The sequence below is a fragment of the Medicago sativa genome, chromosome 6 (genome assembly GCF_051527215.1).
Source record: "Medicago sativa cultivar Bolivia chromosome 6, Bolivia_mono, whole genome shotgun sequence".
NCBI lineage: Eukaryota > Viridiplantae > Streptophyta > Magnoliopsida > Fabales > Fabaceae > Medicago > Medicago sativa.
The window spans coordinates 22,313,237-22,335,907 of record NC_140754.1 but is presented as its reverse complement, the minus strand read 5'-3'; the positions used below and the strand labels follow the sequence as shown (position 1 = coordinate 22,335,907).

The window sequence follows — 22,671 nt, the reverse complement described above, 5'->3', positions numbered from 1 at the left end:
TCCCTCATTTCTTTATATATGACATTCTAACAAAAATCACAATACTAAGAAAAGTTAGAGTAAAAAGTTTGACTCAAATTTTGGGGAGTTGAGTAGCTCAACTAGTTGAGCTAAAAATAAAGAGTTAGAGGTCCTGAGTTCAAACTCGGACAAAACAATTGATCACTTATTAAACCTGTAAATTACTAGTTAAATCATATGACTGTTGATCTGGTCTACCTTGAAAAAAATTATGACACATATTTCATACTTAAAATTGGTGAATAATCATCTCAATTTTTCAAGTTGATAAAAAAAAAAATCTCAATTTTTCTAGTATGAATAGTTAAATATGTTTAATCCTAATAAAATTCACAATTTCTCAAGTTTATCTGACTAAATTTTGCCCAATTTTATTCTATTTTGCTTTTATAGGGACTAAATTAAGGAATTAAGAACACTAAATTTTAAAATGGGCACTGGAATTGGACAATTTTTGCCTCAAAGTTTTCAAGATGCCTATGTTTTGAGGCTAAATTTTGATGATGTGACAAATGCGATGTTTATGTAGTAGTTGAGTCAATGCGGCGCAATTTACGTAGATTCTCACCTAACAACTCATTTCTACATCATCAAAATATACATTACTCGACAGTCGATATCACAAATGCGACTAAATTTTATGCAAGACAGTGTCTAGGTGGATTATCTCGAAACTATTTATTTTTACTTCTTTCTGTCATCAACATAAATGTAGTAGCTTTGCTATGCTCAAAATCTTTTTTTTCTTTTTTACAAGAACCTGTAATTTGTTTATTTTTGAAGTAATTTTGATCCTTCATAGGAGAATAAGCGAACTGCATTCTGGTAACTTAATTCAGCTAGTTCCTCTTTTGTAATCTCTAGCATAGATGCAACATAATCAAGTACCTGTATGTAAAATGAAATCAAGAATGTCAATTTATCAGAATGATGTTTTAAAGATCGGACCGATACCAAACCAGTGAGACTTCCATGTCATTATATTCATTCGGGATGTCAAATACATAAAAAGAAAGTTAAAAAGCATAAAAAAAGTAAAAGTAAATTTAAAAAATGGGAAACGGTTAGCCAGACTGCAATACGACGGGGGTCAAACCAACCAGCAAACTAGCCGGTTCTCGGTTCAACTCGTTGAACTAACAAATTCAGTCTCAATTTGAAAACATTGATTCTAAAGCTTTGCCATCCTTCATCCCTAAAATTGCAATTTAAGATGGAAACACCCTCATGCATTGAAGATAGCATTACATTTTCATACTTCGGGTTAATAAAGTATATTTGACATGAGAACAACTTTCCTTATGGGGAAAGAAACCTACTGGTGAATTTGTTTCAAAAAACCTTCCATACATGAAACTATATCAAGAGAAAGATTTCTGACACTAGAAGCAGCTGAGAACTAGGTTTCGAAAGCTTCAAAGGGAGAAAATGCAATTTTTTTTTTTGGTGGCGGCCGGGGTTTGAACCCCAGACCTTGCATATTTTATGCATTGTCCATACCAACTGAGCTAAGCTCACGAGGGAGAAAATGCAATATATTCATGTATTCTTAATTACCAGAAAACCATTTTTTTTTCCCCAGAGAGCAAGCTCAAACTAAGGTTTTCAATTCTATAGTTAAAACGATAATATATCTCCAAGTTGATGATATAAGAGATGATTATTTTGAAAGGGAAAAGTGACAATAAAGGAAAATACTTGAGCCACTTACGTTATGAATGTTAGCCGGATGGTTGAGTGTATCTTTCGGTAACATCGAAGCATCAGTTAGGACTTGGGACGAATTAGCGGGAGAAGAATCAGAAGTTGAGGATGAAGTTGTTCTTTGTCCATGAAGCACATTGTCAAGAGAAGTATCTCCTTCAACAAAGAAAAGAGAATCTATGTTCGACTTTGGTAGTGCATCAGGTGCATCTGTCTCCAACAACATCCTATCAGAAGAGACCTAAATAGAATAGAATATAAGAATGTCACTGTTTTGACATTTATAGTATAAGATTACATTGAGCATCAATCATAGAATAGAAGTGATAAAAATCACCATCTTCAGCATTTTCTTCGCCTTATTAGCTTTTAGTGACATAAGAAATCCAGAGAAGGAAAAATAAGCACCAAGCTTTGAAAACTCAGGAACCATCTCAGCTGAACCTAGGTAAGAATGAAGGATAACACCAGCAGGAAAAGGTCCCACAGACCTGGAACATTTAGAATTTTTTAAGGTTGCTACATAATAATCACTGATAATATCACTAAAACACTTTCCATTGCATTCCATTAGAGAAAGAGAATCTACGTATCTATCAATTACCATAATAACAATAAGAATTAAAAAACACATATGGGCGCAGAATTTTTTTAAGGTCCAGGGATGTTTATAGGTTTGAACAGCTTTTCTATTTCTCCAGAATGCTTTCTTCCTTATTACATCACAGTTACGAGTTATATGTCTACATTATGGCAACAATCCACACAACGCATAGACTTCTAAATGGAAAAGCATATCTTACTTTTTGATTAGACTCGAAAGTCTAACCTTGCTCTGTTTGGATTGATGGAGTGTGACGGAGCGGAGCGGAATGGTGCGGAACGGAATGGAGTAGAGAGTCCATTCCATTGTTTGGGTATTTTATGATGGAGCGGAACAAATTTACATTTCCATTGTTTGGAAAGTTAACGGAAAGGAAGTTATAACTTTTTATTCCAATCTTACCCTTATATTAAAATGATTACAAAATATACAATTATAATAAAAAAGTTGAAATCCTACATTTTCTAAACCGTATTAGAGTATAATAAGATGAAATGGAGAAAAATTACTAATTCTCTTATTAATAATAGGTATTAAAAAGTGCAGCAAGCTTTTTTTTTTCCTGTCAAACAAAAATGACGCTAGGAACTGTGACAGTTACGATGATTAAAAAAAATTGGTAGAGGAGGCAGGGCCGTCCCTAAGAATTCGGAGGCTCGGCTCTTGGAATGAAAAGAGGTCAGTGATAAAATCAAAACGTATTTTTTTTCAAAAGAGCAATCTTCTATTTATATTTTTTAAAAGATAAATATAAGGTGCCGTATATATGCGGTACACCCAAAGGTGAAAATTACTACTGTATACATGAGGAACCCCCACCTAACACCAAAAGCAAGAGGACCTAATTCTAATAGGCCTAAAAGGCTAAAACAAGGGGACACAAAATGGCTGGGGGTGTTAAAAAAAAATTGGAGGGCAGTAGTACTAGTGGGTATTAATTTTTTTTTTTTGAGGCCCATGGCTGAGGGAGGCCCAGCTCTGTTGAGCTGTTTGCACCCCCTCAGGGCCGGGCCTGAGAGGAGGCCACGATGATAATTTCTGTAACTATGAACCAATAGACTACATTTTTTTGAGAAACAGACTACTTATATATTTCGAACAAAAAAATAATAGAACAGATGAAGGAAGAGTTGAACAAATAGAATTAATAGGATTAACTAATTATAATATAATTAATGTAGAGACGGTAGGGATATATTTGTAATTTAGAAAATAAAATAATTGAGGATTCCATCCCATTCCATCCAAATTGGGGGGTAACCAAAATAAGAGTAAGTGATGGAATGTGATGGAATACATACCATTGAGTTCCATTCCATTCCATCCTTTTAATGACTATCCAAACAATGGAATCCTAATTTATTCCATTCCATCACATTCAATCAATCCAAACATAGCCTAAAGGAGGCTTAGGATGCAAAACTCGGCAATGTGGCAGTTATGTATTACGCAGAACAGTCATGTAGTTGCTATATACTCACAGTATAAGATATAAACGAGGGTTTCGAGGCAATTATTGTGTATGTTGGATGGTTTTGGACAATACTCATTCTTTGTAGAAGTTTCTCAACTCTGGATCAGCATCCTTAATGTAGTTTCTGTAAGACTTTGTTTGAGAATTAGGAGAGGGAAAGGAAGGGGGATCTGATAGGTGTGTGTGTGATTTGATGAATGGAACAGTGAAATAATAAGGAACTGATATGAAAGAAATTCTGTAATTGTATTAATGGAAGAACAATTACAAGGCTGATAAAGAGAATAAAACAAAATAACAAACTGATATATCAGCCCCAAGCACGCAGTGCTCCCCAAGAAATCACTCAACTAGTGACCCCACACAAATAACAGAAAGCTAAGCTGATCATTCCCTCTGATCCTTCTCACTTAAATAGGCATATTCAAGTCCCTTTAGTAGCCACGTCATCCTTCCTTTTGCCTTGTCCTCCCTTCTTTCTCATGTAGACCCTCCAAATCTTTGGCTTGGGCCCACTGTCAATGTCCACCACTTGATTCACATCTCTATCAACTTCCACCTCCTTAGAAACAGCCTTGTCCTCAAGGCTGAAGTCTGGGAATTGTCCACGTAGCACTGCATTATCTTCCCAGGTGACATCCTCCAGTGACTTGTGCTTCCACTTGATCAAACTCTGCTGGACAGTCACACCCTCTTTGACAGTTAACCTGCTGCCCATGACCTTCTCTGGATAGACATCTACTTCCTCTGCAATCTCCAACTCTCTAGGAAGTTCTCCTTGCACCTGATAATCCCCAATAGCTTTCTTGAGTAAAGAAACATGGAACACCGGATGAATTTTGGATTGAGCTGGCAGTTGCAGCTTATATGCTACCTCTCCTACTTTAGCCAGAACCTTAAAAGGGCCATAGAAACGAGCAGCCAGTTTCTGGTTGATCCTTTTGACCACTGAATGCTGCCTATGGGGGCATAATTTCAGAAAAACCCATTCTCCTACTACAAAGCTCACATCCCTTCTTTTCTTGTTAGCATAAATAGTCATCTGTTCTTGAGCTCTCTGAAGATGCACTTTGAGCTGTTTAAGAGCTTCATCTCTTTCACTCAACTCCAGAGCCACAGCAGCAACTTTAGTTTCATTTGATAAGAACCTCAAAATGTTAGGTGGTTGTCTCCCATAAACCACTTCAAAAGGAGTTTTACCAATAGAAACATGGTAGGTGGTGTTATACCAAAATTCAGCCCAAGGAATCCAATTAGACCAGGTCTTTGGTTGATCAGATGCAAAGCATCTCAGATAGCTTTCTAGACACCTATTTATGACCTCTGTTTGTCCATCTGTTTCAGGGTGATATGCAGAGCTCATTTTCAGCTTAGTACCCTGTAATTTAAACAGTTCCATCCAGAAATGGCTAACAAACAGGGGGTCTCTGTCACTAATGATAGTATTGGGAATACCATGTAACCTCACTATTTCTTTCACAAATAGTTCAGCAATGGATTTGGCTGTATAAGGGTGTTTAAGCAGAAGAAAGTGACTATATTTAGAAAGTCCCACTACTAAGACAGCTTCATATCCCCTAGACTTGGGTAACCCAGTGATAAAATCCAAAGAGAGATCCTCCCAAATACCATTAGGAATAGGAAGAGGCTGAAGTAACCCTCCAGGAGTTGTAGCAGCATACTTTTGTCTCTGACAAATATCACAAGCTCTCACAAAATCTCTAACAGCCTTTTGCATTCCCACCCAGTAAATATTATCTGCCAGCCTCCTATAAGTCCTGAGAAACCCTGAATGACCACCAGCAGGAGTACAATGATATTCCTCCAGAAGGAGAGGAATAGATGCAGATTTAGAAGAGATAACCAATCTTCCATGATAAAACAATACCCCTTGCTGCACAGAAAATCCCGGTTTAGAGGAAGGGTCAAACAAAACTTCCTGAACTTTCTGTTGTATTTCTGGATCATCATTGACTTCATCTAATAATTTCTTCCTGTCAGCCCATTGTGGATAAGAAATCATAGTGCTCAACTCAGTATCATCAAAGCATCTGGACAAAGCATCAGCAGCTTTGTTGTCCATTCCTGGTTTATATTTTACTTCAAACTGATAGCCCAACAATTTAGCTAGCCAACACTGTTGATCAGGTGAAGTAATTCTCTGTTGCAAGAAATGCTTCAAACTTTTATGATCAGTGTACACTGTGAATTGCTTTCCCAATAAGTAATGCCTCCAATGTTGAATGCATAAGACCAGTGCCATCAATTCCTTTTCATACACTGATTTGGCCAGATTGCCCTGAGATAAAGCTTTGCTAAAGAAAGCTATAGGTTTCCTTTGTTGCATGAGAACTGCTCCTATTCCTCTACCAGCAGCATCACACTCTACTTCAAAAGGTAGAGAAAAGTTAGGTAAAACCAACACAGGAGGAGAAGTCATGATATTCTTCATCAGCTGGAAAGCTGCATCTGCTTCTGGACCCCAAGAAAAGTTGTCTTTCTTGGTCAATTCAGTCAAAGGTTTTGCCAATTTCCCATAGTCCTTGACAAACTTCCTGTAATACCCAGTGAGTCCCAAAAACCCACGAACTCCCTTCACATTTTTTGGTCTAGGCCAATCCAAGATGCACCTCACTTTTTCAGGGTCAACAGCCACTCCCTCACCAGAGATGATATGGCCCAGGTAATCAATCTGGGTACAACCAAACTTACACTTAGTTTGGTTAGCCACAAAACAGTGTTCAAACAAAACATATAAGACCTGCCTTAAATGTTGCTGATGTTCTGACATGTTTTTACTGTAAATGAGGATGTCATCAAAAAATACAAGAACAAATTTCCTTAAAAAAGGTCTAAATATGTCGTTCATGGTTGCTTGAAAAGTTGCAGGGGCATTCATTAATCCAAATGGCATCACTAGATATTCATAGTGGCCATTGTGAGTTCTGAATGCTGTTTTGGGGATATCATCATCATGCACTCTGATTTGATGATATCCCGATTTAAGGTCAATTTTTGAAAACACATTTGATCCATGCAACTCATCTAACAGCTCATCTACAATGGGAATGGGATACTTATCTGGAATAGTGGCTTTGTTTAGAGCTCTGTAGTCTACGCACATCCTCCAGCTCTTGTCTTTTTTCTTTACCAAAATCACCGGACTAGAAAATTCACTCATGCTGGGTCTAATTACTCCTGCTTGCAGTAATTCCGCCACTTGTCTCTCAATCTCTTCTTTTTGATGATGCGGATACCTATAAGGCCTGACATTGACAGTTCCATGGTTGGGAAACAGCTTGATGTGGTGCACATGGGATCTTTCTGGAGGTAGTTGAATGTGATCCTTAAAAACTGCAGGGTACTGTTCCAAGATTGCAAGCAGCTCCTTTGGCACTGTAACTTCATTAGCCTCTAACTGCTGATGTTGAGACCACCACCAATCCATTCCCACCCTACCTTGTTTGTCCCCCAGAAATGTATTAAGATAACTGTGTTCCTCTAGGCTGCTACCTTGTCCCAACACCTTCACCATTTTTCCTTCATACATAAATTGCATAGAGAGAGCCTTCCAATCCATAATTACCTCACCTAAAGTAGTCAGCCACGACATGCCCAGAACCAAATCCAAGCCACTTAATTCAAAAACTATTGCATCAATACTGATCTGCACAGATCCCATACTCACAACAATTCCTTTACACACACCTAGAGAAGGTACCCTGTACCCATCTCCTAGTTTGATTCTTCGTGACGGTTCTGGCGTGATTTCTAGCCCCAATGCATTCGTTACTTGTGGAGAGATGAAACAATGACTCGCACCACTATCGAGCAGCATTAATACATCAACGTTCCCAATTTTCCCTTCAATCTTCATAGTACGGTGCTCTCCCAAACTTCCCAATACCCCCATAGAATTACATTCCACCTCGTCCTCATCTTCTTCCTCGGACTGAGCTTCCTCCATGGCTATGATTTCACCTTCGTCATTCAAACTTTCTCCTTCCCCCAGAATCAAAACTCTAAGAGATCTCTCTGGACATTTATGGAGGGTAGGATGATACTTACCCCCGCACTTGAAGCACAAGCCCTTGGCTCTTCTTTCCGCCATCTCGTCGTAGTGGATACTGCGGATCCCTTTCCACTTCTCAGATCTTGTCTCGTTCTCTCCTTTCTTTCCAGTAGAAGCTAGCGAAGACGTAGAGACTGTGTTTGACCCAGTAGATCCAATTTTTTGACTCGGGTTGGATTTGTTTGTTTCTTTCGGGTTAAACCCGCTCCGGCTCCGAAGCAACGACCCAGCCCAATCATTTCGTCCAAATCGTTCCTGCACCCCCTTTTTGCTTCCGTACCTCCCAACTTCATCATCATCTTCTTTCAACTCTTCTTCCACATCCTTCGCAATACGCATCATCTACATCCGATTCTGGGGATTCAAAGTACGAACCCTCCTACGAATCTGTGGCTTCAATCCACTCATGAAGTACCCTAAATACTGATCTTCAGGAAGACGTCCTACCTGCGAGGACAAGAGTTCAAAGGCCTCCACAAACTCTTCAACACTTCCACTCTGTTTCAGCGTTGCCAGTTCTTCGAAAGGATTTTCCAATCGCCTCCCTCCATAGCGCGCAATCAACCCTTTCTTGAGCTTTTCCCAGGATAGGTCGTCCTCTGTTTCCATCAGAAGATTAAACCAGTGTATGGTTGAACCTTCCATGCTCAGGCGAGCCAGCTTCACCTTCATGTCATCGGTGGTGTTTTGCACATCGAGATAGATCTCTGCTCGTGTGATCCAAGCAACGGGATCGTCACCTTCGAACAGCGGTAGCTTCACCTTCTTCCCCGATAAACGAGATTCACCTTGTGAGGATTCTCCCGTGGAAAAATTGCTTTCCTGAGTTGTACCCTTCAGACCAATTTGTTTGCTTAGTTCACTGAGAATCAAACTTTGTTGCTGCATCTGTTGAGCTAAAGCTTCCAGTGTGGTTTTGAAACCAACCATCTGCTCTTCTAAAGCATCAACACGATCTGCCATTTTAGGCTTTCTTGGCATCTACTATTCTGATACGGTGGTGATTTGGATCCGGTAGGTCGGACCAATTGATAGGTGTGTGTGTGATTTGATGAATGGAACAGTGAAATAATAAGGAACTGATATGAAAGAAATTCTGTAATTGTATTAATGGAAGAACAATTACAAGGCTGATAAAGAGAATAAAACAAAATAACAAACTGATAGTGAGCTATCAGCCCCAAGCACGCAGTGCTCCCCAAGAAATCACTCAACTAGTGACCCCACACAAATAACAGAAAGCTAAGCTGATCATTCCCTCTGATCCTTCTCACTTAAATAGGCATATTCAAGTCCCTTTAGTAGCCACGTCATCATTCCTTTTGCCTTGTCCTCCCTTCTTTCTCATGTAGACCCTCCAAATCTTTGGCTTGGGCCCACTGTCAATGTCCACCACTTGATTCACATCTCTATCAGGATCCCAAACCGTATTCGGGAGAGATTTTTTGGAGGGAAATTAGGAGATGAATGCAGGGAGGAAAGGGAACGTTCTTTGGTGTGAACTGTTCAAGTTTTTGTGGATACGAAAGTGCAAGTGAGGATATGCACAAAATAGCGCAAAGGGTGCGATTCTTGAATCCAAACTTGGTGCAATCACAACTTGCTTCGGGGTTTTTAAACTATGCTACCACTCATACAAATCCAACGTTTCCATCTTATGCTGCCATCGATAAAACTCACAGTGTTGAATCTCTTGATTTTTCGGTAATAATCACCAAATAATCCTTTGCCTTTTTGTGTTCTGTATTGGTGATGATCATAGTTGAAATTGTTTCATGTATGTTTCTGCTTTTGTTCTGTGTTCAGTTTCTAGTATGTTTATGCTTGAGTTAATTGTTTAAACTGTTCATGTTCTCTTGAATTAAAATGGATTGTTCTTTTTAATCATTGGTGCATTTGTTTAGGCCTTATTTGAATAAACAACTTAATTAAGCACTTCTAGCATAGAGAAAAAATAAATTCAAATTGTTTGCATATAAGCTATAAGTTGTTATCATAAGCCATCATGGAGAGCATGGGGAGAAGCTGATAACAACTTATGAACGTGTCATAAGCTGTTTTCACAAGCTCTCCCAAACAGTCTCGCAAGTGCTTATGTTAGTACTTAGTAGATTAACTCAAATAAGTCAATCCAAACAAGTCTTTAGTTTTTGTTAAGAGAGGAAATGGAAGAAGAGAGAAAACACTCTTATGTATCATTTTCGTCCATCTTGAGGGGTAGTGATGGAAATAGATTTAGAATTAATGTTCCGCCTATCTTAAATCCTTTGTAAAGAAGTAGAATAGATTCAACGCACCTTAGCACAGAGAATAAACACTAATTACTCCTCTTGTAGATTGAATAATGCAGAAAACTATAAAGAGAGATATTAGTGGAGAAAAGGAAAAAGCTACATTGGACAGACACCTTGCGCATCTCATTCCTTTGACTTAATATTGCAGAACTTTGAGAAGAATATACTCACCCATAAAGAGACAGCTTCACATCATAAGAGGATTACAACCATCGTATGTTCAAAGAGCGGTCTTATTTATTTATTGCATCACTTTACCAAAGGAACGGGTTTGATTGAATTGAACGACAAAAAGGGAACATTGCCAAGAATGTTCACATCCAAGAAATGGAATTCCAGTCAGTTTGCATAGACTAACTGACTAATAATAGAGGTGCACATGTAGATAACTTGGAAATTCTTAATTTAGGTTATGAACTTGAAGATGTTTGAGATGCCATGGAAAAGAATGGAGACGGAAAATAACATGAAGGATGAATATTATGATCATTGCTTGAATGATTTTCTAGATCTCTAGATTTGGACTATTTTCTTTTAGGTTTTGGTTCTATGCGTTATCAAAAACTGAGGTGACTTATGAATTTTATAAGATCTAATGAATTTTCAATTTAAGTTTTATTAAGTCATTTATGTGATTTATGTTATTTTATGCATTTTGTTTTCTATGCAAATATACAAGTATATATATGATTTTGCATTTCGGCGGATCTTATGGTTCGTTGTATGATCCCACACACCCTCCCCTCCTTTGTATTCCAACATGAAACTCAACTTTGACAATATTGTTGTTTGCCATTTAAAAAATACGTCCTCACATCATTATTGTCAAGTAATCTTTTAAAGTAAGAATCGCAACAAAAGAGAGAAGAATAGATATGCATACTTCATTAACTCAAGAAGATCACCATAAGCACGAACACAGTGTACAGATGCTGGCTTGTTTAACTCTTTAGCAAGTTCAAGCTGCTGCCTCAATACTTCAACCTGCATAGAGACGATGTCTTAATGCATTAGCCAACCAACAATTCAGATAACATTCTTCAGCAAGAAAGGACCGTCTTTTGTCATTGATACATGATTATTGATTAGTCAATGTGTTTCACATTAAAGTTACAGCTTCGTGTCATTTTATCTTCAATAGAATCAGGTTTTCACGAAGTCCAGAACTCTATTTGATAATATGGAAATTAAATGACATTCTTCGCTTTGAGGTCATAGGATTGGATTTGAATCCTTATATGAGATGTATGTACTACTTTAGAGGTTGAATTTAAACACAATTTTAATAATGATTTTCTATTAAATTACAATAGAATTATGAAATTCTATTGCAGTTAAATCTCTATTAGGCCTTTCTATAAACATCTTATATCGTCTAACTCACATAAGAACTGAAATTCTATTTTCAGAAAGATTCAAATTTCTCGCAATTTCTCACAAACTCTTCATAAATAGTCAGATTACAGTAGTATGCATACATAAACAATAGCGAGAGAAAAGTGCATCTAATTATTGATTCAAGTGAACCGATTAGAGTTTCAAAATCATCAACGAAAAATACATTGGAAAGCCAACGAATGGGGAGCTGTTAGCTAATACCTGCTGAGAAAAATCAATCTTCTTTCCTTGGGATCCTTTGTCCAATCCAATCTGTGGAAGAAAAGAAAAACTCAGTCACATCAATTGTTAAGCTCACGATATTCAATAGAGTCATACTCGTACACAACTTACATTAGACGTGTTCAAATAAGAACAAAGCCAATTTCATTTATAATTTATTAAAAAACTAGTAACATGCATATCTTCATGTAAATGCATTGAAGCCAGCCACATGAACTACGGCATATTCTGCATCTAAAAGTGAAAAGAATTGAGGCTGTAATCTTCCAAAAACACCTGCTATCTTGGTACTATATACATAGATAGAGTCACGCACTTTTATCCTTTATTGTACTTTCAAGTTTCAAATTCAACGCACACATTATCATCTATAGTCAATACAAAGAAAATGTTGATAACAATGAAATTGCACGGTAACTGTCATTGCTAGATTATTACATGAAAATCACAAAACAACAACAAGGGAAAAAATATAAAATAAAGTGCATAATTAATTTTTCAATTTGTTCATGCAGTGCATTTACAAACAAAATCAAGGTTTGGCTTTTCTAGATCAAGCAATTCACTTTAAAACATAAAAGTAAATAATAATCTCAAGCATTGATAACATACTTATAGAACATTGTCAATACTGTGTTCATAGAACAATAAAATACCTCTCCAACTGCAGCAGAGGGTGTAGAGTCAAAATACTCCTTCAACGTCTTCAACCAATTGGGGCTCCTCTCTGCAACATACCTGAAAAATATAGACCAGATATAAACTTACATAGCACTGACAAGTTAGATTGACGGCATGTCTAACATGTGCCAGTCTCCAAAATCAACACATGTGTTTACACTCAATCCCTTTCAGTGTTTACGGTATCAATATCATGTGTTGCATATGTGCATCATGGGATATAAATTACAGAGAAATGTTACTTGAACATCGATTTGAGACAACAAAATTCAACAAATTTCTGAATGGCTAATGCAGTTCAAACACGTGCTTAACGCAGTTTAATAAATGGCTAACTAGTATTTTAAGATCAGATAGCTCACTAACCATCGATTCAACTTAATTAACCACAAATGTTAATATATGTTTACCTCGTGTAATATTAGCTGTTTTTGGTTCACCTTTGTAAAAAAATTTGTTTAAATTACTGTAGCACTGTGTAATTTGAGCGAATTTCGATTTTCCCCCGTCATATATAGATTATGTACTGTCAAAATTCATGAAGGTCCAAAACCAAAGAATCTTCAAATTATAGGGTTGGAATCTAAACAATCTTTTTACAGGGGTAAACCAGAAACCGCTAATGTTACAAGGTAAACATATATTAACCCATTATACTTCTACAGTTAGTGGTGACCCTGAGCACGGATTAATAATTATATTAGACGGCGTGTGTGACTTATATAAAAATAGGGGGTAATAGTCACTCTAGTCCCTGAATATGTGAATGTGTGATGAGCTGTATCAAAATTTCAAAATATGTCTGATTGTGCACTCTGTTAGTCAAAATAGTCTCTGACGCTAAAACAATCTCCCAATATTCACAATAACTCGTTTCATATAGAGACTAAAATGACAATAAGTAAATAGACTAATATAACAATGAGTAAGTAAGTATATTGAAAGACTAATATGAATATTTTGACTAACAAAATGAACAATTGAAATGAAAATCTAAGGCCTAACTCATCGATACAAAACCGGCTTATACGGTGAGGAGTGCCTCCTCTTTATGAACTCTTCTCAAGAATCCTATATATCCGATTTGGGACTAAATCCCACCAAGTGTTGGCTGCTAACACTATTTTGAAATTTCCGTGACTACTTGTTATCCAAAAAAAAATATAGAACATGGAATTAAATTAAGCAAAAAAAGAGGATAAGAAAAGTGTGAATGAATGAAAAAGGAACGAACCAGGGATGGAGACCGAAGGAAGGGAGAACAGAAGGGTAAGTAACCGACAACTGTTTAACAGAAAACCAATCTTGTTCAGAAACTCCGTTAACAGCAAAGTGTAAGACACCACTGTCTTGTGCTGTTTTTATCAGTTGTGGTGCTTTGTTTATGATTCTTGGGTCTTGTAGATGACAGTGTGCATCAAACAGTTTCATCATTCAGATGATTAATTCATAAGCTGCTTATGGCTTCAATTTGTTGTTTTGTTACGTGTGATTCTAATGGAAATGGGAATTATGTAACACTGTTTTTCTCTGTCACCAAATTCCCATTTATTCTCTCAATTTTTTTTTTCCATTTATCCTATTAAAAAAAAAACAAAGATTTTTTTGTACCCAAAAAACAGAAGAAAAAAAAAACAGATTTTTTTTTTCTTCAGATTTAAACCTTGTAATTTAAAAATTATTTTATCTTCGACATCAAATTTTAAAATTAAAAGTATTTTCGCTCTCTTAAGTGAATATTGATTTACTCCATTTAGATTTTGTTATAAGAAATGAAATACAAATCATTTAGAGGAAGGAAATACGTTCAAAATATTGTCCCAGATTATACGTGGATTTAATTTAACAATTTAATATAAATTAAACAAACTTATTGAAATTTGTTTTATTGAAATTTGTTGAGAAAATAAACATTATTGTCCCAAATTATATGTCAATTAACAGTTTAATATAAATTAAACAAAATTATTGAAATTTGATAAGAAAATAATAAACTGTTGGCTTGACATTTTGGAGTGTGGTTCTCTCAATGTCTCATGTTTGATCATGAACAACATTGCTGACACAACACGACACCAATATGGTAATTAGATTCAATCCCTTCTGTTTTCTTAAATTACTGTCAATATTTACATGTTAGTGTTGTTGTGCCTGTATCTGTATCAATATGAGATTGTGCGCAAGGAAAAAGTTCGAAAGAAATATACTGTTAATGATCGAATTATCATCAAGTTTATAACCATTTCATTGAATGTCATTGGTAAGGTAAATGTAACACCCACGACGTGGCTTTCGATATCCCGCTAGTTGGATACGAAAGGTTCCCGCCAGTTGGAACGGGCACAATCCGTAAGGATGACCCCACGTTAATAAGAGGAACCGAATCACATCGGAATGAGAGGGATTCGGAGGCCGTGTAGGTATGAGACTACATGGTTGAAGGAAGACTTATAAGAATTGTTAGGTACTACCCATATCAACAAGATGCATCTTCTTTTCGGTAGCTCATTCCATAAGAACTCCACAGTTAAGCGTGCTTGACTTGGAGCAATTTTGGGATGGGTGACCTACCGGGAAGTTTCCCGGTAAGCGTGCGAGTGAGGACAAAACACGCTAAAAAGACTCGTGTTGGTTTGTGGGGTTAGTCGGCAATCCTAAAAGCAGTCTAGGATGTTACAAGGTATCAGAGCAGACCTCTCTCAGTATCAGAGCAGACCTCTCCCAGTACGGTGTGGTTCGGGGACGAACCAGGCGAAAGCTGGTGGGCATGTAACACCCACGACGTGGCTTTCGATATCCCGCCAGTTGGATACGAAAGGTTCCCGCCAATTGTAATGGGCACTATCTGTAAGGATGACCCCAAGTTAATAAGAGGAACCGAATCACATCGGAATGAGAGGGATCCTGAGGCCGTGTAGGTATGGGACTACATGGTTGAAGGAAGGCTTATAAGAATTGTTAGGTACTACCCATATCAACAAGATGCATCTTCTTTTCGGTAGCTCATTCCATAAGAACTCCACAGTTAAGCGTACTTGACATGGAGTAATTTTGGGATGGGTGACCTACCGGGAAGTTTCCCGGTAAGCGTGCGAGTGAGGACAAAACACGCTGAAAAGACTCGTGTTGGTTTGTGGGGTTAGTAGGCAATCCTAAAAGCAGTCTAGGATGTTACAAGGTATCAGAGCAGACCTCTCCCAGTATCAGAGCAGACCTCTCCCAGTACGGTGTGGTTCGGGGAAGAACCAGGCGGAAGCTGGTGGGCATGTAACACCCACGACGTGGCTTTCGATATCCCGCCAGTTGGATACGAAAGGTTCCCGCCAGTTGGAACGGGCACTATCCGTAAGGATGACCCCACATTAATAAGAGGAACCGAATCACATCGGAATGAGAGGGATCCGGAGGCCGTGTAGGTATGAGACTACATGGTTGAAGGAAGGCTTATAAGAATTGTTAGGTACTACCCATATCAACAAGATGCATCTTCTTTTCGGTAGCTCATTCCATAAGAACTCCACAGTTAAGCGTGCTTGACTTGGAGCAATTTTGGGATGGGTGACCTACCGGGAAGTTTCCCGGTAAGCGTGCGAGTGAGGACAAAACACGCTGAAAAGACTCGTGTTGGTTTGTGGGGTTAGTCGACAATCCTAAAAGCAGTCTGGGATGTTACAAGGTATCAGAGCAGACCTCTCCCAGTATCAGAGCAGACCTCTCCCAGTACGGTATGGTTCGGGGACGAACCAGGCGGAAGCTGGTGGGCATGTAACACCCATGACGTGGCTTTCGATATCCCGCCAATTGGATACGAAAGTTTCCCGCCAGTTGGAACGGGCACTATCTGTAAGGATGACCCCACGTTAATAAGAGAAACCGAATCACATCGGAATGAGAGGGATCCGGAGGCCGTGTAGGTATGAGAGTACATTGTTGAAGGAAGGCTTATAAGAATTGTTAGGTACTACCCATATCAACAAGATGCATCTTCTTTTTAGTAGCTCATTCCATAAGAACTCCACAGTTAAGCGTGCTTGACTTGGAGCAATTTTGGGATGGGTGACCTACCGGGAAGTTTCCCGATAAACGTGCGAGTGAGGACAAAACACGCTGAAAAGACTCGTGTTGGTTTGTGGGGTTAGTCGGCAATCCTAAAAGCAATTTGGGATGTTACGGTAGATGCAAATCTATTAGCTTGAATGGAAACATGTTATGATTGACTTTCCAATCCAACAGTCAATGTAGCAATCAACAATTAAGTTATACTCAATGCATTCTAGCACTTCTTTGAAGTTCTTGTGGTTTTAATCTTTCTCATCATAAGACTCTTTAATCCTTCTGACAATTTTTTGTTTGTGATCAGTATAAATCTGAAGGTCGGTGGAAGTGTGTGTGTATTATTTTGGTTCTATATATTGAAAATATCCTGTTTGCAACTAATAATTTTGGTTTATTACATGAGAATAAGAAAATTCCCTTTAACAACTTTAAAATAAGATATGAACTAGAATAATCCCACATCGACGGAAACAAGTCTATATTCACCAAGGTGTCTAAAACAATTGTCTTGATCAGGAGTGTTGATTAGTAATAATTTGTTATTGTTAAATTAATAAATTAATTAAATTAAAATAAATTAATTAAATTAATTGCATCTATTGCATCTACTCTTCACTTCAGTCAAGTATTTTTAATTTGAGTTACATGGAATTTAATTAAATTAATTGCATCTATTGTATCTACTCTTCACATATTTAATCTATTGCATCTACTCTTCACTTCAGTCAAGTATTTTTAATTTGAGTTACATGGAATTAAATTAAATTAATTGCATCTATTGCATCTACTCTTCACTTCAGTCAAGTATTTTTAATTTGAGTTTTTAATTTGAGTTACATGGAATTATTAACTACTCCCTCCATTCTTTTTTTTTTTTTTTTTGATGTTTTAGAACTTCAACTATATTCCAAAACTTTTGATGTTTTAGTGAATTTATTATTGTTTTCTCAAGTTTACCCTTGTTGGAAAACACAATAAACTATTAAAGTAGTTGTGACCTTTGGTTTATCACATGTGAATTTAATGATAAATAAGGACATTTAAGTAAAACACACACCAATATTTATATACTTTAATTACTCCTTAAAACTTGTGTCAAGAGCTAAAACATCAAAAGAAAAGGAATGGAGGGAGTATGGAATACTTTGTGAAGTAGTTGATACATCATACATGTTGAATGCACATATATTTGTTTTTTTTTTTAAATAAAAAAAATGTCGGGATAATACATGTCACTCTTAAAATATGTGTATCCATGGCATACGGGATGGGGGAAGTCTTGGTGACCAGTGCATGAATCTAAACGGTTGAGTTCAACTTTGACCTAGACAATTTATGGTGTTCAAACGCTAATCTGGATGGTCGCTCAGACACTAAACTCTAACCTAAACAATGGAATAAGTGTTCAACTTTGACCTAAGCAATTTATCAGTTGTGGTGTCTTGTTTATGATTCTTGGGTCTTGTAGATGCCAGTGTGCATCAAACATTTTCATCATTCAGATTAATTAATCTCACAATTCATAAGCTTATGGCTGCAATTGATCCTATTATAAAAAAAAACAAAGATTTTTGTACACAAAAAACAAAAACAAAAAAGCCTTTTTTCCCAGATTTTTTTTTAAAAAATAATAATTTTTTTCCTTCAGATTTAAACCTTATAATTTAGAAATTCCTTTTCCTTCGACATCAAATTTCAAAATTAAAAGTAATTTCTCTCCCTAAAGTGAATTTTGGTTTACTCTCGAGGGTATCATTACACCCTATAGTTTTTGTTATAAGAAACAAAACACAAATTACTAAGAGAAAGGAAACACCTTCATAATAGTATCATGAATGTTTTAAGGGCACTCTTTAAAAATTCCTAATAAGAAAATTATTTTTTAAAAAGTCAAAAAGTGTAACAAACTAGATGAGTATATTTATACTTACGTTTTCGTTATCCCAATTATACTCTTGTTGGTGTAATTAAAAAAACAGAATTTAGATTATATTTTTTGTTATATTGATGGTGTCGTTGAAATAGATAATTATGGTTAGTTTGGTTTGTTATAATTTGAAAGCAACAAACATTTCTATTTTTAGTTTTAATCAAAATCAAAATTTCATAAAAAAAAACACCGTTCATAATTTTTAAATGTTACCGCAATAAAAAGAGTGGAAATACGGGCACTCGTGCCCGTCTTTTTGCTAGTTATAGGTAAAATGAATACATGATTTTGGGATTTTTTTTCACTTCAAATTATACATTTAAACAAATTTACCTATAAGAATATTATATTGTGTCATTAAAAAATATTAGAATTTAAATTATATTTGTCATATTATTAGTGTCAATGAAAAATATAAGTATAGTTTTTTTTTACTTTTCAATATGAAAGTGCAAAATATTTATAACTATAATTTTAATGAAAATTAAAATTCATAAAAACTCTTGTATCCACAATAAAAAGAGTGGAAAGACGTCTGAGTGTCCGTCTTACGCTAATAATAAAAACGCCACCCCAAACCAGGTATTCCTTTTATATATATATAGGGATTTGCTAGAACACACCCACTAGTTTTTATGTGGGAGTGTTTTAGCAAGCTACACCTTAGGGTGTATTTAACTACTTTTTAGTTATAACTTGCTAAAACACACCTTCTAAAAAATAAGTGGGTGTATCCTAGCAAATGCCTATAGAAGTTGCTAATGTACACCCACTTATTTTTTAGAAGGTGTGTTTTAGCAACATTCACCTTAAGGTGTATTTAACAACTTTTTAGTTATATCTTTGCTAAAACACACCTTAATAAAAACTAGTGGGTGTATCCTAGCAAACCCCATATATATATATATATATATATATATATATATATATATATATATAGATAGATACATATATAGATATTGAAAGATATATAACACGAATAAAAAGATTATATATGTAACTCGGACAAATCCGGGAAAATACACAAGTATAAGAACAAAAATGCAAGCATTCAAACATAAGAAGCATTTTAATGTATACAATTTATAATAACTCCAAAAACACTTATAAATTTGCAGCATTTCCTTGAAGAAGACCATCTCTAATCTGCACTGCAATGTCCCTAACAGCACCTGGACCATGTGGTATGAACACAGATGAACACTTTGAGGATGCACCAATTTCCTTCATGGTGTCAAAGTATTGTGTAACCAACACCATGTCCATGACATCTTTAGCTGTTGTCCCAGGTACATTCTCGGAGAACGCGAGCACGCTGTCCCTCATTCCTTCCACAATGGCTTGACGTTGTCGTGCTACACCGAGTCCTGATAGATATTTGGACTCAGCTTCTCCCTCAGCTTTCTTGATCTGCAGTATCTTTTCTGCTTCAGCCTTCTCGTTCGTAGCCAATCTCATTCTCGCAGCTGTTGACAAAATCGAAAAAAGGTCAGATATAACTGTAATTGCTATGGACAATCAAATTACACGCACAAAAGGCATAAAACAGAACATGCTACAAGACATGAAAGTTTGTTCCAATATATTTGTTTGGACTCACTATGAACATTGTCAAAATTGAGTTGATCCTCTGTCAAATGTAGTGTTGTCAACCACGGATTGTGGAAAATAGCGGTTTGTTCAATTCAAACACTGCTACGCGATAGTAGGGGTGTTCGCGGTGCGGTTTGGTTCGGTTTTGAGCAAAAAAGTCATCCAAACCGCGAGATAAAAAAGCATGCGGTTTGGGTTGGTTCGGTTGATTTTTAAAAAGTCATCCAAACCAAACCAAACCAAACCAGTGCGGTTTGGATTGGATTGGTTCGGTTTGTGCGGTTTATCGCGGGATAAAAAAATATTACATTAACTCTAATATTGCCAACTTGTTACAAAATAAACATAGGACATTTTATTTTGATGTTTATATGATAAAATATTAGGTAAAACTTATATCAAAATATGTAAAATTAAGAAGAAACATAAGCATGAAACAAATTATTGGGAAGTAAAGAAAACAAATTCATCACTGGAAATGAATTGAAAGAGATGGAAAAGAATTATAATCGAACCTGATGGTGCAACGATAGAAAAATCGAATCAAAAGAGATTATTCTTGAGCTATGTAATTGGGCCAGTGCATATTTAAGTAATATTCATTATTCTTGCGGTTTGGTTTGGTTTGGGTCGGTTGCTGAGATGCAAACCGCAAACCGAACCGAACCGCGCGGTTCAGTGCAAAAGTCATCCGAATTCATCCGAACCAAGTGCAGTTTTTTGCGGTTTTGGTTTGGATGGGTTTGGTTTGCGGTTTTTCTATTGGGTTGGTTCGGTTTTGAACACCCCTACGCGATAGTGCCACTATGTCTATAACTAATGTTTGACAACATTTTGTACCAAATAGCGGACCACGAACATAAGTACTAACTAAACCAATGTGCCAACATACTTATACACAAAACCAACACAAAAACAAGCTATAGGGTGTAATTTGCGGAAAATAGTTGTTTGTGAAATTCCATGACGCCATTTGACAATGCTAAGAAAAATGTTTTTGGTTGAGGAACTCGGATATATTACCTGCATTGATCTCGTTCATAGCTCTCTTAACTTTAACATCAGGCTCAATATCAACAATGAGAGTCTGGACTATCTGATATCCGTACATCGACATCACCTAAAACATTATGGTTAAACGAACTAGTTAATGAGGATGATTACAACCTTCAATGATGATCTACCGAAGAAACATTTTATATATAAAGATGAAAGCCGAAAAAAAAAAGAATAAACACCTTCTCAAGCTCCTCTTCAATAGCCTTTGCTATGTCATTCTTCTGCTCAAAGACAGCATCCAGTTCCAACTTTGGCACACTGGCCCTTAAAACTGAAAATAAAAATGCAAAATATCGTAAGCTTAAGAAGCAAACAACTAGATTATCAATTATGGTATAAGACAAAATAATAAAACTAATATACATTGTTAGTGTAAACATGTTTACACATGCATCCAATTATGTGTTACACATTGTTAATGAGTGTAACTTGGCATACTCACATAGTAACACATCATTGGATGCATGTTTAAACCGATTTCACCTTGACATTTCATATAATTTAATTTGAAAACAAAGTAATATAGAATGAAGCAAAAAATCACTCCTTATACCATCAAAAACATATGATTGGATCTGTTCCCTTGTGTTGGTGAGCCTATAAAATGCATCAGGCGCTTTCTCAGCCACAACGCGGTATTGTACAGACGCAACCACATTCACAAAGACATTATCCTAACAAACAAATTCATGACAGTCAGATACAAAATAATAGAATCATGAAGCAGAATAGGCGCGGTTTAATAAACGAAGAGTCACAAACCTTGGTTTTTGTCTCGCATTCAATGTCAAGTTGCTGGACACGAAGCGACAACCAACCAGCTATCTGGTAACCTAGACACCAAGGCAAACAATGGCATCCAGGTTGCAAAACATCAGCAAATTTTCCAAAGTGTTCTTTGATAGCAACATTGGACTGTAATACTTGGTAGCATCCCAAAGCTTGCCCCATTTTCCAATTCTGCAATGGAATATCATTACTTATTAATTAGATTATACCGTATGATTATTTAGGGTTTATGGTAGATAATGCAATTGCATCCACCATTCTTTTTAAATTTCAAAAGTTCTAAAACCACTTACATAACAAAAACATCAAATAATACACAAAATAAACTCACACTTTTAGGTTCAAAACTCATCATAAAAAAATAAAATAAAAAATAAACAAATTTGATCACATGAACGATGTTTAAGAGAAAATTGTACCTTGCAGTTGAAGCGAGAGAGAGACTAAAACTTTTTATTTATTCAAGTTGGTGCGAGCTATTAATAATAAGGGCTTCCTATATATACACGATAGAGAGTATTTAGAAATTTTCCTTCCTTTTTTTATGAAAATTTGTTTTGTTTTTGTTATTTTGAATCTATATCTTTTTTTATATATATAAAAATTTGTTTTGTTTTGTTTTTGTTTTTTCAATATCTTTTTTTTTTTATTTATCAATGAATCCATGTATTTTTTTAATACGTCGTTTTTGTAAAGAAAAGATAAAAGAGACAAACAAATATTTTAAATTTCTAACTTGTTTCTTCCTTAAAAAAAAAAAAAAACTGTTTCTAG

The 22,671-nt window shown here is 36.1% G+C and overlaps 2 protein-coding genes across 2 annotated transcripts; both read right to left on the bottom strand.

The window, feature by feature from the left end:
- Nucleotides 1-684: 684 nt before the first annotated feature.
- LOC146913740 (TatD related DNase) lies at nucleotides 685-14,064 on the bottom strand. Its single transcript, XM_085716952.1, has 7 exons — nucleotides 13,705-14,064; nucleotides 12,446-12,527; nucleotides 11,769-11,819; nucleotides 11,053-11,153; nucleotides 2,063-2,216; nucleotides 1,733-1,966; nucleotides 685-909 (listed from the first exon to the last, which is right to left on the bottom strand). The coding sequence occupies exons 1-7, from the start codon at nucleotides 13,902-13,904 to the stop codon at nucleotides 793-795; spliced, it is 939 nt and encodes a 312-aa protein (XP_085573078.1). The 5' UTR covers nucleotides 13,905-14,064; the 3' UTR covers nucleotides 685-792.
- A 5,496-nt stretch (nucleotides 14,065-19,560) lies between these two features.
- On the bottom strand, nucleotides 19,561-22,059 carry LOC146913739 (hypersensitive-induced response protein 1-like). Its single transcript, XM_085720977.1, has 5 exons — nucleotides 21,871-22,059; nucleotides 21,662-21,782; nucleotides 21,288-21,379; nucleotides 21,073-21,169; nucleotides 19,561-19,922 (listed from the first exon to the last, which is right to left on the bottom strand). The coding sequence occupies exons 1-5, from the start codon at nucleotides 22,057-22,059 to the stop codon at nucleotides 19,561-19,563; spliced, it is 861 nt and encodes a 286-aa protein (XP_085577103.1).
- Nucleotides 22,060-22,671: the final 612 nt, after the last annotated feature.

Bases quoted from the DNA above. Each gene is read 5' to 3' on its own strand.
- LOC146913740 (XM_085716952.1), bottom strand. From the start codon at position 13,904: ATGATGAAACTGTTTGATGCACACTGTCATCTACAAGACCCAAGAATC. The intron at 12,528-13,704 runs GTTCGTTCCTTT...TATATTTTTCAG, and splicing joins TCCTTCGGTCTCCATCCCTG to GTATGTTGCAGAGAGGAGCC. The intron at 11,820-12,445 runs GTATTTTATTGT...TTTCTTCCACAG, and splicing joins CCTCTGCTGCAGTTGGAGAG to ATTGGATTGGACAAAGGATC.
- LOC146913739 (XM_085720977.1), bottom strand. From the start codon at position 22,059: ATGGGGCAAGCTTTGGGATGCTACCAAGTATTACAGTCCAATGTTGCT. The intron at 21,170-21,287 runs GTGTTTATTCTT...ATAATGTTTTAG, and splicing joins TTGAAGAGGAGCTTGAGAAG to GTGATGTCGATGTACGGATA. The intron at 19,923-21,072 runs GTAATATATCCG...TTTTGTCAACAG, and splicing joins TATGAACGAGATCAATGCAG to CTGCGAGAATGAGATTGGCT.